This window comes from Ammodytes marinus (assembly GCF_949987685.1).
Source record: "Ammodytes marinus genome assembly, chromosome: 24".
In the NCBI taxonomy this organism is placed as follows: domain Eukaryota; kingdom Metazoa; phylum Chordata; class Actinopteri; order Uranoscopiformes; family Ammodytidae; genus Ammodytes; species Ammodytes marinus.
In genome coordinates, this window is record NC_137228.1 from 9,026,526 (window position 1) to 9,039,808 (window position 13,283).

Consider the following 13,283-nt stretch of genomic DNA (forward strand, 5'->3'; position numbering starts at 1 on the left):
GATCCTGAGGTCACAGGTTAAATCCTGGGTTTTGACTTTACAGTCAGACATCTTCAGCACAGTGAAAAGCTGTCAGAGAAGAGCAACAAGTGTTCAGTGCTGGTGGCACAGCGGGATGGTTCGATACCCGTCACTCCCCGGCATTGGGCAGCACACGTGCAAGTTGAGATGGAGCATGGGCTCTCTCCAACTTCCACAGCCCTGAGAGAAGGGGGTTATGCAAAACGTTTTTTAATTGCAAAAAAAAAGAGCATAAAAAATATTTTCAACGTTCCTAGTATCCACACCACTGATAGGAGACTTGACACATTGTCAATTATCTATTGTGAGTTAGCGTGTGATGCTAACTGCCAGCTCGTTAAGATCAATCACTATGGTTACAAAGTAACTGATCTCAATGAGGTAACAGTTAGCATCACATACTAACTCATCAACAGATAACTGACAATGTGTCAAGCTTCCTATCATTAGAAGAAATAAGTAAGAATCTACAATCATACTCACCTGTAGCTGGCGTTGAACTGGACCCCCTCCTCATCCATTAACACTGTTAGACGGGAACAGAACCAAGGCTGCTGCTCCACACACATGGGCCTTTAAATGTAAAAATCAAACTTAAAGATCAAACCTGTATTGACTCACTCACTTACAAAGAAGCTTGTTTTACAAGAAGAGACACAACAGTTTCCACTGGGAGCCGTTACTACACAGTCTGCTTCCATTACTTTAGCATTAAAACATTTATCTCTCTGCTTCAATATTCAACATTGAACTGAATTCTTCAACATGAAACAGAGCAGCTGATAATATGAGAGAAACATCCCACCTCAGAGAACATCTTCTCTCACTTCTTCTTCCAAGATGGCGTCCATTGAGGCCCAATATCTACAAGTGTGTGACCAAGAAAAGTGTTAAAATGCAGTTAAAGTACAGATCATACAACAATAACACATTTCATAACATAATGAAATAATAATAATATTAATGTCGATTAATAAAATTACAAAGATCCTCAGGATGTGGACGAACCTGAACACTCTTCCATGTTTCCAACAGATGGTGTGTTAACCTAGCCTAGCGGTGCCAGGCTAGTGTAAACCGGTCCACCTGCAGCATCTGTAGCATCCAACACAAAGTCAAGAAAGTCAGCACAAGTTTGAGATGAACCACGGTGCACAAAGCAGCCTTGTGGATGGAATAAAAAGTGGATATTTGCATCGATGAATTATCTTTCCATTATATGTTGTTCATTTTTCAGATGAAGTCTCCAAAATAACCATTATAGAACGCTCATGTTTTGGGTTGGCTGATTTTCTTAAAAATATATTTTAAGTTATTTTCCCAGCATGAACATTTGACAAACATTTCTATTTTATTTTATTTTTATAATCTTAATTACATGAACTGCTGAAGCATCTGGGCCTCAAATTACATATTTATATGGTACATTTTGTTTTAGTAAAAAATACAAAATAGATAAGTTGGAGACTGTTTTAACACAAATAAGCTTGTATGAAAAAACTTGTCCTATGAATTGTCTCAAGAATAAAAACACACACTCCACTTTTTTCCAACCATGTTGCTGCAGGATACAGTGGTGGAATAATTCAATCAATCAGCCATTATTAATCAATATTCAGGTTGCGTTCCGAATCGCATACTTTCTACTATATAGTATGTAGAAAAAAGATTTAGGATGTCCCGATTCTTGTGGCCAGATTTAGGATGGTTAGAATACCCGGATGGTCTACTTCATGCGGCCAAGATTGTTAGTGTTGAAAAGTGCATCCTATTTGGGCGATTCTGACCCACAATCCAGTGCGCACGTGAAGTGACGTAACATCGACGAAGCCTATAGGTCCATGTTATGAAAACAAACGGGGATGCGACGGATATAAAAGCAAGAGGCAAGATCAAGGCGCAATGTTATGATGAAATAAGAGAGTAAAGTATGTCCCAATAGTATGCCTACTGCATCCTAACTAGATTCTTTTTATCGTCAGATGTAGTATGTAGAATAGAAAAAAGAAAGAGTATGCGATTCGGAACGCAACCTCAGTCATCCCTAGCCTGGTCCTACCAGACCATCGTACTTCATTGAGCGGAAGTAGGTAGGCGGGCGGTACCAGGCTGTGTTGTTCCCACCGGTTCCCACACTGGTAAAATACGTTATTGGAAAGAAGTGGATGTGACTTAGCTCCGACTGACTTTTTTCGGCATTTGGCGCACACTGGGACCCCTCCAACATGCGTACTTTACGCACGGATGGAACAGCGTGCGCGCCTTCATTTACTATTAATGTCCTTATAAGAGAGACAACTTACAGAGGATACAGGTGCATGAGCCGATGTAGAAACGATCGATGAATCAGAGATCGTGACATCACCTATTATTTACTATCTATGGACATCACGAGTGGACTGATGATGTCAATGGGTCCTAATCCCCGCCCGTTAACATGAGATCATCCTGTTAAACAAGAGCAACGTTACAGGATTTAAGCAGATTTTAATGTGAGGCAACGACAGAGAAAGGAGTAATTAATTTAACAAACCATATTGAAGAAAATAAGCGTGACCGTTGAGTGTAGTTGTTGTTGCTCGTCGCTTCCTCTAACAGCTCATCCACAGGTGATTTCCTCAGACAATAACAGCAGAAAAACACCGTCAAAAACAGCGTCAAACGCCACGTCTCTTCTCTCAATAATCTCTCATCTTCTCGTCGCATCATCGGCTCCAGTTTGACGCTGGAGCGTTTTTTTTATTCGACCACAAAACAGCCAAAGCAGCAACGCGAGCTTCACCGTTGTCTGTGTGTTTGTGTTCGTTCAGACTCTGACCTCTGACCTCCAGTTCAGTTCGTCAAGCCGAGCGAAGTTTCTTCCATGGTTGTAGGGTCTATGCCACACTAAGATCAAATAAAACAGCGTTCTACATTAATATTTTCATGTTGTTTTGAGATGTATGTTTTATAATAGGATTAGGCTGTATATATATAATTGTATTCCTAAAATGTCCTGGAAGATGGACTCACACTCATTGCAGTCATGTGACTTGATACCTAGTAAACTCACTTCAAAAGTAACCAGAAAGATTCACAGCTTTGAACATGCTGTTCATCTGTTGTTTTAATTTAGATTGTGACACATTCATTTTATACGGTTTGGGACTATGTGTAAGTCTGGCAACAAAGTCATTGGCAGAAATGAGACCAAGAATAGCTTAAGATGGTAAAGTGTTCCCCATATAGATGAACTTCTTTGACTGTCCAACTCTGACATCATTTGTTGCTGACGATCCCGTTTCTTCAATGAAAAGCTGCAGGGAACCTCTGAAAATTTTACTGAATAAGCGGTTACTTTGATACTGATGAAAACCTTAAAGACATGATGGTTTCAGGCATGTTTTGCAGCATCTCTTTCCCGTATTTTCTAAGTTAATTTATGGACATTTATTCCTGGATGGACCTCACACATATTGATATCCCAGTGAATTAATCAATATGTTTTAAAAGAGGTTTGACCTAAAAAAAAAGGTGAAAAACAACTCGATAAAAGCATAAAAAAAACATTTTTTCCCTTAGTTTCCACTGTTGTATTCGGTCACAAAATGTCCCATTGTCTTCATCTCTCCATGTGTGTCCTACTGGCATCGGGGGAAGTTTCCAAGTGTCTAATGTCCATGTATATTATGACGTTATTAGGGGACCAGTTGTTAAAGCCGGAAGGTTTCATGAATAGTTAACTTGAATCATAAATACTTACTTACAGATCGGTTGCAAAGGCATTATTAAGAAACAACATGGGTTGCCAGGTTGGTAAAAAAAATCCCTTTAACTGATTACCTTCTAGGAAAAAGATCTGGACTAAAAACCTATTTACTTTCCTATATAAACTTTCCTTTCCTTATTGTGAAATATAATATGCACAAAGCAGACGAGTAACAGTAGGTGCACATTACAAGCATCTAATATCAGCCTTTCATGTGACATCTTCTAAGCGTAAGTATTCAGACTACTGGTGATTTTAAGAGGTGTGGATTTTGTATGGAATGGATCTGGGCTTACTTGTCTCTAAAACTTGTATGTGACGTTACTATTCTTATGAAATTCCTATGTTTTACGAATGGTTTGCAATGATATTCTAATATGTCTGTAAGTGCTGCAGTCTGTTATTGGTTTAATATCAAATGGAGGATGACAAATGTATTAAGTAAGTCTGGGTGAACACTTATTGGTCAACATTACGAAACTGCCTGACAAACACTTACACTGCTTCCATAATGAAATGAAATGTGGTCTACTTTAGCCATTTAAAAGTGGAATAACAAAAACAACATTACAAATTCATTTTTAAAGGAATGCATTATTCCACAGTGTTTTTCGTAGCTATTCAAATTTAATCATGTTTGAAAACGCTAATTCCTAAACATCTCCCAGAAGTCCGTGCAGCAGCAGTGTGGAATTTTCAGGGCAATATCTCCATTGGTGCGACTGGCTCTTAAGTCCAAGGCATATGTCATTGGGTGTGTCTCGCATGTTGTTAGTGTGTGTTGGTGTGTGTGTGTGTGTTTGTGGGGGGGGGGGTGGAACAGCTGCACAGAAGCTAACTTTTCTGGACCGAGGCCGCCCCTATACAGCTGGACTGTGATTAAATGGCTAGAAAAGGAGAAAGCACAATACAAAACCATTACCCTGGATGACGCACACACACACACTCGTAAAGGCTCAAATGTCAAAAGGTGAACTGTGATTTACAATTGGGGGAGGGGGAAGAGGGCTGTAAAGTGTGGGGGAGCTGCTAAATATTCTTCCTGTTATTGGTGCGCATTAAACATTACCAGCTCTCTGTACTTTTGCGCAAACTGTGGCGAAATAGCACTTTGATATGTAAACTATTAGAAAACAAATGTGTAGCTTTTATCTGATTAATAAATAATTAGTAGAAATTATATTAAACATTACTACCAACTTCTAAAGCTCTGTCTAAAAACAGTGGTACCAAACATTCCATCTTGTGATTCAGAGCACCTCCATACCTCAGTGATGTACCGTTGCAGGGAATTTGGTTGGATAAAAAAATGGTGATATCTGCCAGAAACCAAACTGTGTTATGTCTGATGTGTCCAAATGCCTACAAGTCTGGGAGAATCTCGGAATCACACACACACACACACACACACACACACACACACACACACACACACACACACACACACACACACACACACACACACACACACACACACACACACACACACACACACACACACACTTTCCTCCCAACACACTCTGTGGATTGAGGACCACCTGTTTGACGACTGACAGACACAACAGCTGCACTGACCTTCAGCCAACGCGCACACACACTCCGCTTTTGTTGTTAAGCAAACTGCTGACACACACTCACACACAGGCGCACAATCCACGCCTTTCCATTTTCACTCAGTCTCACTCACTGCTACACACCCGCAATCAGCTGAATAGTTATAAATCAGTGCCCAGTGCCAAAACCCCCACCCTCCACCCACCCAGGAGTGTTTAAATATTTCCCTCCACACACCCAATTGCAGGACTGATAGGGAAAATGACTCACTTCAATTTGCGACCGATTTTCACAAGAAAGAGATAAATGGAATTGGGTTTTTCTTCGTCTTACAGTTCTTATATATTTATTGAACAAAAACAAACAGTCAGATACATTTGAAAGTGTGTGTGTGCGTGTGTGGGAGGTTACACAGAGGTGGTTACTGGCTGGGGTGTTGTGTCAGGGGAAGAGGGTGGGCTCACTTCGTCAGGTCTGGGCACATCAACCTGTGAGAAAAGAATAAAAAAGGAAACACATTATTTTTGATTTTATAATTTGAATGGTAACATTTGTTAAATTTCTCCTGTATCCAATAAAGAAGAAATGACCTGACAGGACATTTGTATAGATGTTTTTGCGGGGGGGGGGGGGGGGGGGGGTGGAGACATGTGTTGACGGCGTGGGTGGCTTTGTTTTGAGCGCCAGCTGGAGGCAGACGGGGGGACATGCTTCCCAAACCGCATGCAGCCGCCCACGCATCAGTGCATTAATACACCTGTTTCTGCTCTGTTCTATATGGTATCGGATACACAGGGTGGACAAAATAATACTAGCCTTTCAAAGTTACAATTATGTATGCTAACACATCACAACCTTAAAGTGTCAGTCTTTAAATCACCCTCCAATCATTACAATTGGCTGCACTTTAGTAGGGCTACTGTAAAAAATGCATTAGAACAGTTCCTGTTATTTTGTCCACCTGGATAGAGCCTTGTCAGGGTGTTCTACATTCTGCCAATATATTACACCATTAACTGTAATACAACTGTTCATAACCTCTCTCATTGTCTGAGTAAGCGTGTGTGTGTTTTTCACAGATGGACTCGATTGTAGCGCTAGATCTGTGCTCCCAGAGCTCTGCAATTACTTTGGAGTACAATCTAATCATAACTTAGAAATGTTCTTATAAATAATAGAAAAACTCTGTAAATAATATAGAAATATAGAAAGGAGGGCCAAAGTTGACCATAAATTATGTACTTATGGGTAACCAGAAATACACACTGAGGACAAACTACTTCTCTGTAAAAAATAAATTTGGTAGTGGTATTTATACTTGATATAACACAGCCTTTTTGTTCAAATTAAATTCATCTCGTACATGACTCAGAGCACAGAAATGCAGCAAGTTAAGGCAGAGCATGGGGGAGTTTTCCCAAGATGAGAAGGTGCATATGCATTTTTCATGTGAAATCATGTCTTGCTGAATTGATGGCAGCAAAGTACAAAAAGGAAGACCCTTGTTGTAATCCCGGAATCATACTTGTGCGCAATACATTATTTAGTGGAATACATATGTAACTTGATATTTCTGACAATTTAGGCAGTCTCTCCACATTAATAAGTTCAAACCATGTTATCTGAAAAACCTCTTACTGGTCTTAAGTGATGTCTGTCTACCAGTTAAAAGGAGGACATGATGTTTGCTTACATCAATTCAAGACACTGCGGTATAAACGTCCTTCAGTTTATAGCTCCTCTAGTGATAAGTTGTAACGATGCTCTGTCAACACATGGGACAAAGAGGACAGTACGGTCACCCTCTATAAACGTCACACACACACACACACACACACACACACACACACACACACACACACACACACACACACACACACACACACACACACACACACACACACACACACACACACACACACACACACACACACACACACACACACCAATCGTTAATGTCAGCTGGTAATATGGAACAGTGTCATAAAAGTGATGTTCTGTAGCAACTCTGCATACTAATCCTGTGCTTGTAAAAACTCAATAAAGACGTGATCCAAAGACTACACTTGTGATGTCTGTCCAACTCTCACGTCCGTACATTTTGCCTTTAATAAAAATTCTATTTGAAATTGCTCAATGAACTCAGAATCTCTGTGAAAATGAAATGTAGGCCACAGAGCACAGTATGCCATCAGTTGCCGAATCGTGTGTCTATTAATGAGAACATCTTCTTTTTTTTCATTACGCAATGCCAGAAAGGCTGCAGCAAAATATATTTCACCTAGATGGCTCCATCCAAAATTATCTCGTATAGCCTAGTTTGAATATGGGGATTTTTTTTTTGCTTCTCCTTCAGTGCTCAAGCCAAAGTGGGTAATGCTCACAGACAGAGAGCGGATGCAGCGTTGCATTCATCTGAGAGTCACGACGTCTAGAATGAGAGCTTTGAACCTGGACACATTTAAAAATACTCCTCCTGGGATCTGGAGCTAAGTGACTGTCTTTGATGTGGAGTTCACAAAACAGCACTTTGAAAAGGATGAGACCTGGGTTGCTTCCTTTTTTGTGTCCCTTCTATTCTCTGTTGTTGAAAAAAAACTATCTATCTATCTATCTATCTATCTATCTATCTATCTATCTATCTATCTATCTATCTATCTATCTATCTATCTATCTATCTATCCATTCGAATGTGGAACAGGACGTCATTTTGACAAGTATCCAGCAACTAGACCAGACCGCTGACCCCGACACACAGGAGTTGGCATCAGTGCTGGAGCTTTGTTGTCAGTGTTGTTGGAGGGAGACCACAGACACCCTGGTTGTTCTTACCAGTTTCTCTGCCCGCTGCCTGAGCTTCCTCCAGACTGTGTGGTGAGCCTGCAGAGAGAGAGACAGACAATGTGACTACGCAGCACATGCACACACTGATAGAGTTACTTTTTTATTGCTCCATACACTTCGCTCCCAAGCTTTGATATTAGAATGTTTATTAACTGTCATATGATCTGTTCCATGGCAACACCGGTTTTATTTATAGTCTTATTTATAGTCCACTTCAGCCTGCTAAAGCATCACTATTCACTGGGTATTTTAACCAGATATGCCAACGAAATCTCGGCAGATCAGGTTTTCACATAAAATGTATACAGACCTAAGAGAAATTGGGTTAGAAGGAATAAGTAGGTTAGAAGGAATGTTTCACTGATATGAAAACTTCAGATTATAGAACACAACTTAAGACTGTCTCACATCAAGGTTTGGGTCTCAGTGGGATCATAAATACACACACAGGAAAAAAAGTAAAGTTAAAAGAATGAAAAAAACTAAACACATATACACACACAGTATATGAATAGATAATAAAGAGCAACATAAAACATGAATAAATAAACATAGTCCTTAGATGAACTTGTGTACTTTGGCATTACACACACACACACACACACACACACACACACACACACACACACACACACACACACACACACACACACACACACACACACACACACACACACACACACACACACACACACACACACACACACACACACACACACACACACACACACACACACACACACACACACACGTCCCCTACCTGCAGTTGCAGAGGCAGGGAGAGGCCCTGTGCTCTGCGGTGTTGGCCCCAGGCTCCCTGTCCCAGGCTGTGGACGGCCGTCACCTCGTACTGAGAGCACAGGCCTGTTCTGGACACCAGGGGGCCAGCACTCAGCAGCACATGGTCACAACATCTAAAAACAAGACAGACGGGTAGATTACCATGGGAAAAGTACAGAATGACATGATGTATTTAATGTGACAGATTGAATGTCAGATTGAAAATGACGTATTCATATATTTGTCTGAGCTCTTGGGAAATCATCACCTATCAAAGGCATTAATAATAACTATATGAATATAGACTAAAGCATTGTGATCACGGATGGTTGCTGTTACAGGTGATTTATGATCATAAGAGGAGGAATGTGTGTATGAAAACTGACCTGTAGAGCATGACTGTGCCTTTGGGACTCTGTGCTGCCTTCTGCTCCACCTCCTCCTGTTTAGATCTGGGTGAGACAGAGGACACATTCAACGACACGCTTCACTATATGTTTTCAACTTGGCAAGAGACACGAGAACAGTCCAAAACAATATGGAAGTCAAAGAAAGGAGGAAAGAAACAATCCCTGTGTTCCAAATCGCATACTCTTTCTTTTTTCTATTCTACATACTACAGCTGACCATAAAAATAATCTAACTAGCATGCAGTATGGTACAATTGGGACATACTTTTACTTATTTACTTCATCATAACATTGCGCCTTGATGTTGCCTCTTGCTTATATATCCGTCGCATCCTTTGTAGTTTTTATACGGCGGCTCAGTCAATGTGAATTCACGTCTGGTGCGCACTGGATTGTGGATCAGAACCGCCCCGGATTATAGTAGGCATTCGGGTATTTTTAAGCATGCTAAATACGACCACAGGGATTGGGACATCCCAAATCTTTATTCTACCATACTAAATAGCAGTCAGTCAGTCAGTTTACCTGCTGTGTGAGAAGACCTCCAGGGCCACAGAGGGCACCACCTCCAGTGGTTCCCAGGGCATGTCCTGGTGGATCAGATGCTGGGCCCCGCGGGTCAGAGAACGCAACGACTCCTGGAGGGGACGCAACAGAAGGGACCATTTACAGATGGAACTCACTTTAGTCACCAAGGAGCAGTTACAGTCAGAGATAGTCTTGTCATTCAAGGCACGAATCAAACAAATAAAAAGATGCTGGTGACTTAACAAGAGGCTTCAAAAGGTGATAACAAAAATTCAAACAGTAATACATCATCAGCTGTCTCTCTATCTCACACACAAATACATATTTAAATAAAGACCTCAATTTATGAATGAATTTTCTTTTACAGAAAAATTCTTAAGACATTAGTTTTAAGAAGGAAGTAATACCTAACACTCAAAGGATGGCTCTTGGGTTGAATGTCAATTTGAAGAAAACTATCAGTTTTTGCTGACCTCTAATGGTCAAAAGTCTCATCTCTGATGAAGTAGTGTAAATGGTTGCTAGTGCAGCAGACAATCTAGCATAAAAGCAGTGAAATGAAAAAACAAACACCTCAGAGGGGGTCCACGAGTCCAGCCGAGGGTCCAGCACCACATCACAGCAGAAGGCCCCCGAAGTTACTGAAGGGGAAAACACACATGAATACTAAATATAATCAAATAAAGCCTAGATCCCGCCCCCCTTTTTTTACATTATATATCAATTATGTTCTACTTAACAACAGGCCACTGCATCTACCAGTTCCTTTTCATGCTATCTTAAAAAGTTGCTAGAAGTGTTAGAGCAGCAGCACTCTCACTGCTTTGAAATAGCGATCCATCATTATAGCTGATTATGGTAACCGTGCAGACATGAACATACCTGGCAGCTCTGGTGTGCTCAGAAGCTCCACTGTGAACTCATCCTTGAAGGCCGTCTCCAGCACCTGGCCAAGCAGGGCAGCACAGGAACGCCAGTAGGCCTGAGGGGGGACAGGAATGAATATGCAGGGGATACTTGGCGTAGAAAACAATCAGAAATCCCATTCAAATATATATTATTGTTTTTATTATGGTACCTGGTTGGCCAGTGTTGGGTCGCTGTCTTTAAAAGTGAGCAGAGTGAGGGAGCAGGAGTGGGTGAGAGGCTGGTGAAGAGGCCAAGGTTCCCCGTCCACCAGGGCCAGCACTGAGTTAGTCACATGATGCTCTGTCAGGTCTAAAGGGGGAAAGGAGTTTATCAGTGAAAAATAATCTCTGTTTATACACACACACACATGCAAATAACCCAATTCATTTTGTAGCCGTAAACAAAAGACCACCCTGTTATATAGTAATGTTGTTGCTTTTGACCTGGTTTAAGCTACTATTGTCTCATTTCCTGCTTGGATTACAGAGTGTTTTATTTTGAAAGCGTACATTGTTGCCCTTCCCACGATCCTGCCACAGTTTAACAGTAGAGCTGAGAAACGATTAACACGGTAAAATCAAGGTATAAATGCCGAAGGGTTTCATGTGTTAGCACTCTCCATAGAGGCACAAGGCTAGGATCTGTTGTATTACTTTACTTTAATATTAACATGAATGTGGCTAGTGGGAGTAACAATGCTCTGAAAACCACGTGGAAAGGTAGAAAACTGTTGTTTTTGCAACCAACTAATACATTGGTTTTGGGATTTGCAACACCTCTGAAATCAACAGTTTAGTGTCAGACCATCTTTCAAGTGAGATATTCTACAATACATTGAAATACGGTTTAGATTATGGTATTAATTTAGTGTTTAACGGGGGAAGTTTGACCTGACGTTAAAAATTGATAACTGGGGTTTTCTTCATACAGTCGTGGGAATAAGACACATTTTATTGAATTTTTTTATTTAACCTTTATTTATTATGAATGCCTACAGTGACCAAATTCCCTTGCACTCACGTCTGGCACAGCTGAGAGGAGTGGACATCCCTTTGTTCATGACGAGCAGTGTCCCGTCCAGCCCGGGGCCTTGTACCGTCACCTCCAGCTTCTCTATGCGGGGGAACAGCGCCCTCTGCCTGGCCTGCTCTCTGGAGAAGACCGCGCTACGCTGGCCGCGGACCAGGCCAGCCGGCGGACGCACCGCTGCAGCTGCCGCCGAAGCAAAGCCTGGGGTTGGGCATCACATACCAGTTAACATCTGTTTAACAATGTCCGTTCACGTTTTAATGTCAATGCTGCACATATTTATAATGCTTACCACACCATATATATATATTTTTTTTTTAATTATATTTAACATTATTGTATTACATGATGTACAGTATCCTATTTCACAAGTTATTGTTTTTATTACCATGTACAGTATTCTATTTCATCTATATTTAATTTAACTTTATTTCGCATTCTAATTTATATTATTATGGTGCACCTTATCTCTACACTTCATCTGTCCTTGCTCTACCTTTGTGTTTATTTGTGTCTCAGGTGTTGCTCTCTTCACTTGTGTGTTTCTCTCTCTTATACATTTCCTTCTTCTATATTGCATTGTTGAGAGGAGCCTGGGACTACTGCTGCTGTAATCGTTGTGCATACGACAATAAACCATCTCGAATCTATAGAGTGGAAAGATGGAAGGATGGATGGATCAAAACAAAATAGCTTCTGGACCACCAATGTTACGTCAAATGTGGCTGGTAGTAGAGCTTATTCGTGTCACAGAGGATAAACACCAGGTGTTTTTAACAGTGAATTGTGGCTGCCTTCCGTTACAGGGCAGGTGTTAAGAAATATTATTGCGGGACACTTCATATAAAAGACAGTTGATGTCATTGAATACAGATGTACCTTTACTGCTTGTAAGGTTAAACAGTTTCATTAAAATTCAATGTCCGTTTATGTTTGTACGAACACAAAAGTGACATAAAGCTTCAAGCACAACCGTAGACTGTATATAAGAGCACGACCTGTCATTTCAACCCAGCTAGCTCACGCGCTAATGTTACCCGGATAACGTCAGCTAACAAGATACTCACGGCGCTGGAGAAATTGACACGTAGTCCTTGTCGTCATTGTGAAGAATATCTCTCAAACTACATAAAAAGAAAAACTCAAACAAACAGAAACAGAAGGGGTCAAATGGATGTGTGTTGTCTGTTACTTTTGCCTCTGACTGAAGGACGCCATGCCTGTTCCGTGTGCAACGACTATTTCGTTCCGGGTAGGAACCGAAGACAGTACCGGCCCGACGGAAAGGTCCGTGTGACCTAGAGGATGAAATGTTGATCCCAGTGTGTGACAGCAGAGGCCGCTGTTGGCAGTCGTTTCAATGAGGCTTATGTAAAGGATACCCAGCAATAATTATTGTATTGTGTAGACACAGAGAGAGAGAGAGAGAGAGAGAGAGAGAGAGAGAGAGAGAGAGAGAG

The 13,283-nt window shown here is 41.0% G+C and overlaps 1 protein-coding gene across 2 annotated transcripts; it reads right to left on the minus strand.

The window, feature by feature from the left end:
- Positions 1-5,688: 5,688 nt before the first annotated feature.
- mrpl39 (mitochondrial ribosomal protein L39) lies at positions 5,689-13,047 on the minus strand. 2 transcript variants are annotated; one of them, XM_080053166.1, is made up of 11 exons: positions 12,891-13,047; positions 11,815-12,024; positions 10,964-11,103; positions 10,768-10,867; positions 10,459-10,526; positions 9,883-9,995; positions 9,334-9,399; positions 8,928-9,081; positions 8,156-8,203; positions 7,017-7,088; positions 5,692-5,811 (listed from the first exon to the last, which is right to left on the minus strand). In XM_080053166.1, exons 1-10 carry the CDS (start codon positions 12,925-12,927, stop codon positions 7,065-7,067), a joined length of 960 nt encoding a protein of 319 aa, XP_079909292.1. In that variant the 5' UTR covers positions 12,928-13,047; the 3' UTR covers positions 5,692-5,811; positions 7,017-7,064. The 2 variants fall into 2 exon arrangements, with proteins under 2 accessions (XP_079909291.1, XP_079909292.1); XM_080053165.1 differs by lacking the exon at positions 7,017-7,088 and having other exon boundaries at positions 5,689-5,811.
- Positions 13,048-13,283: the final 236 nt, after the last annotated feature.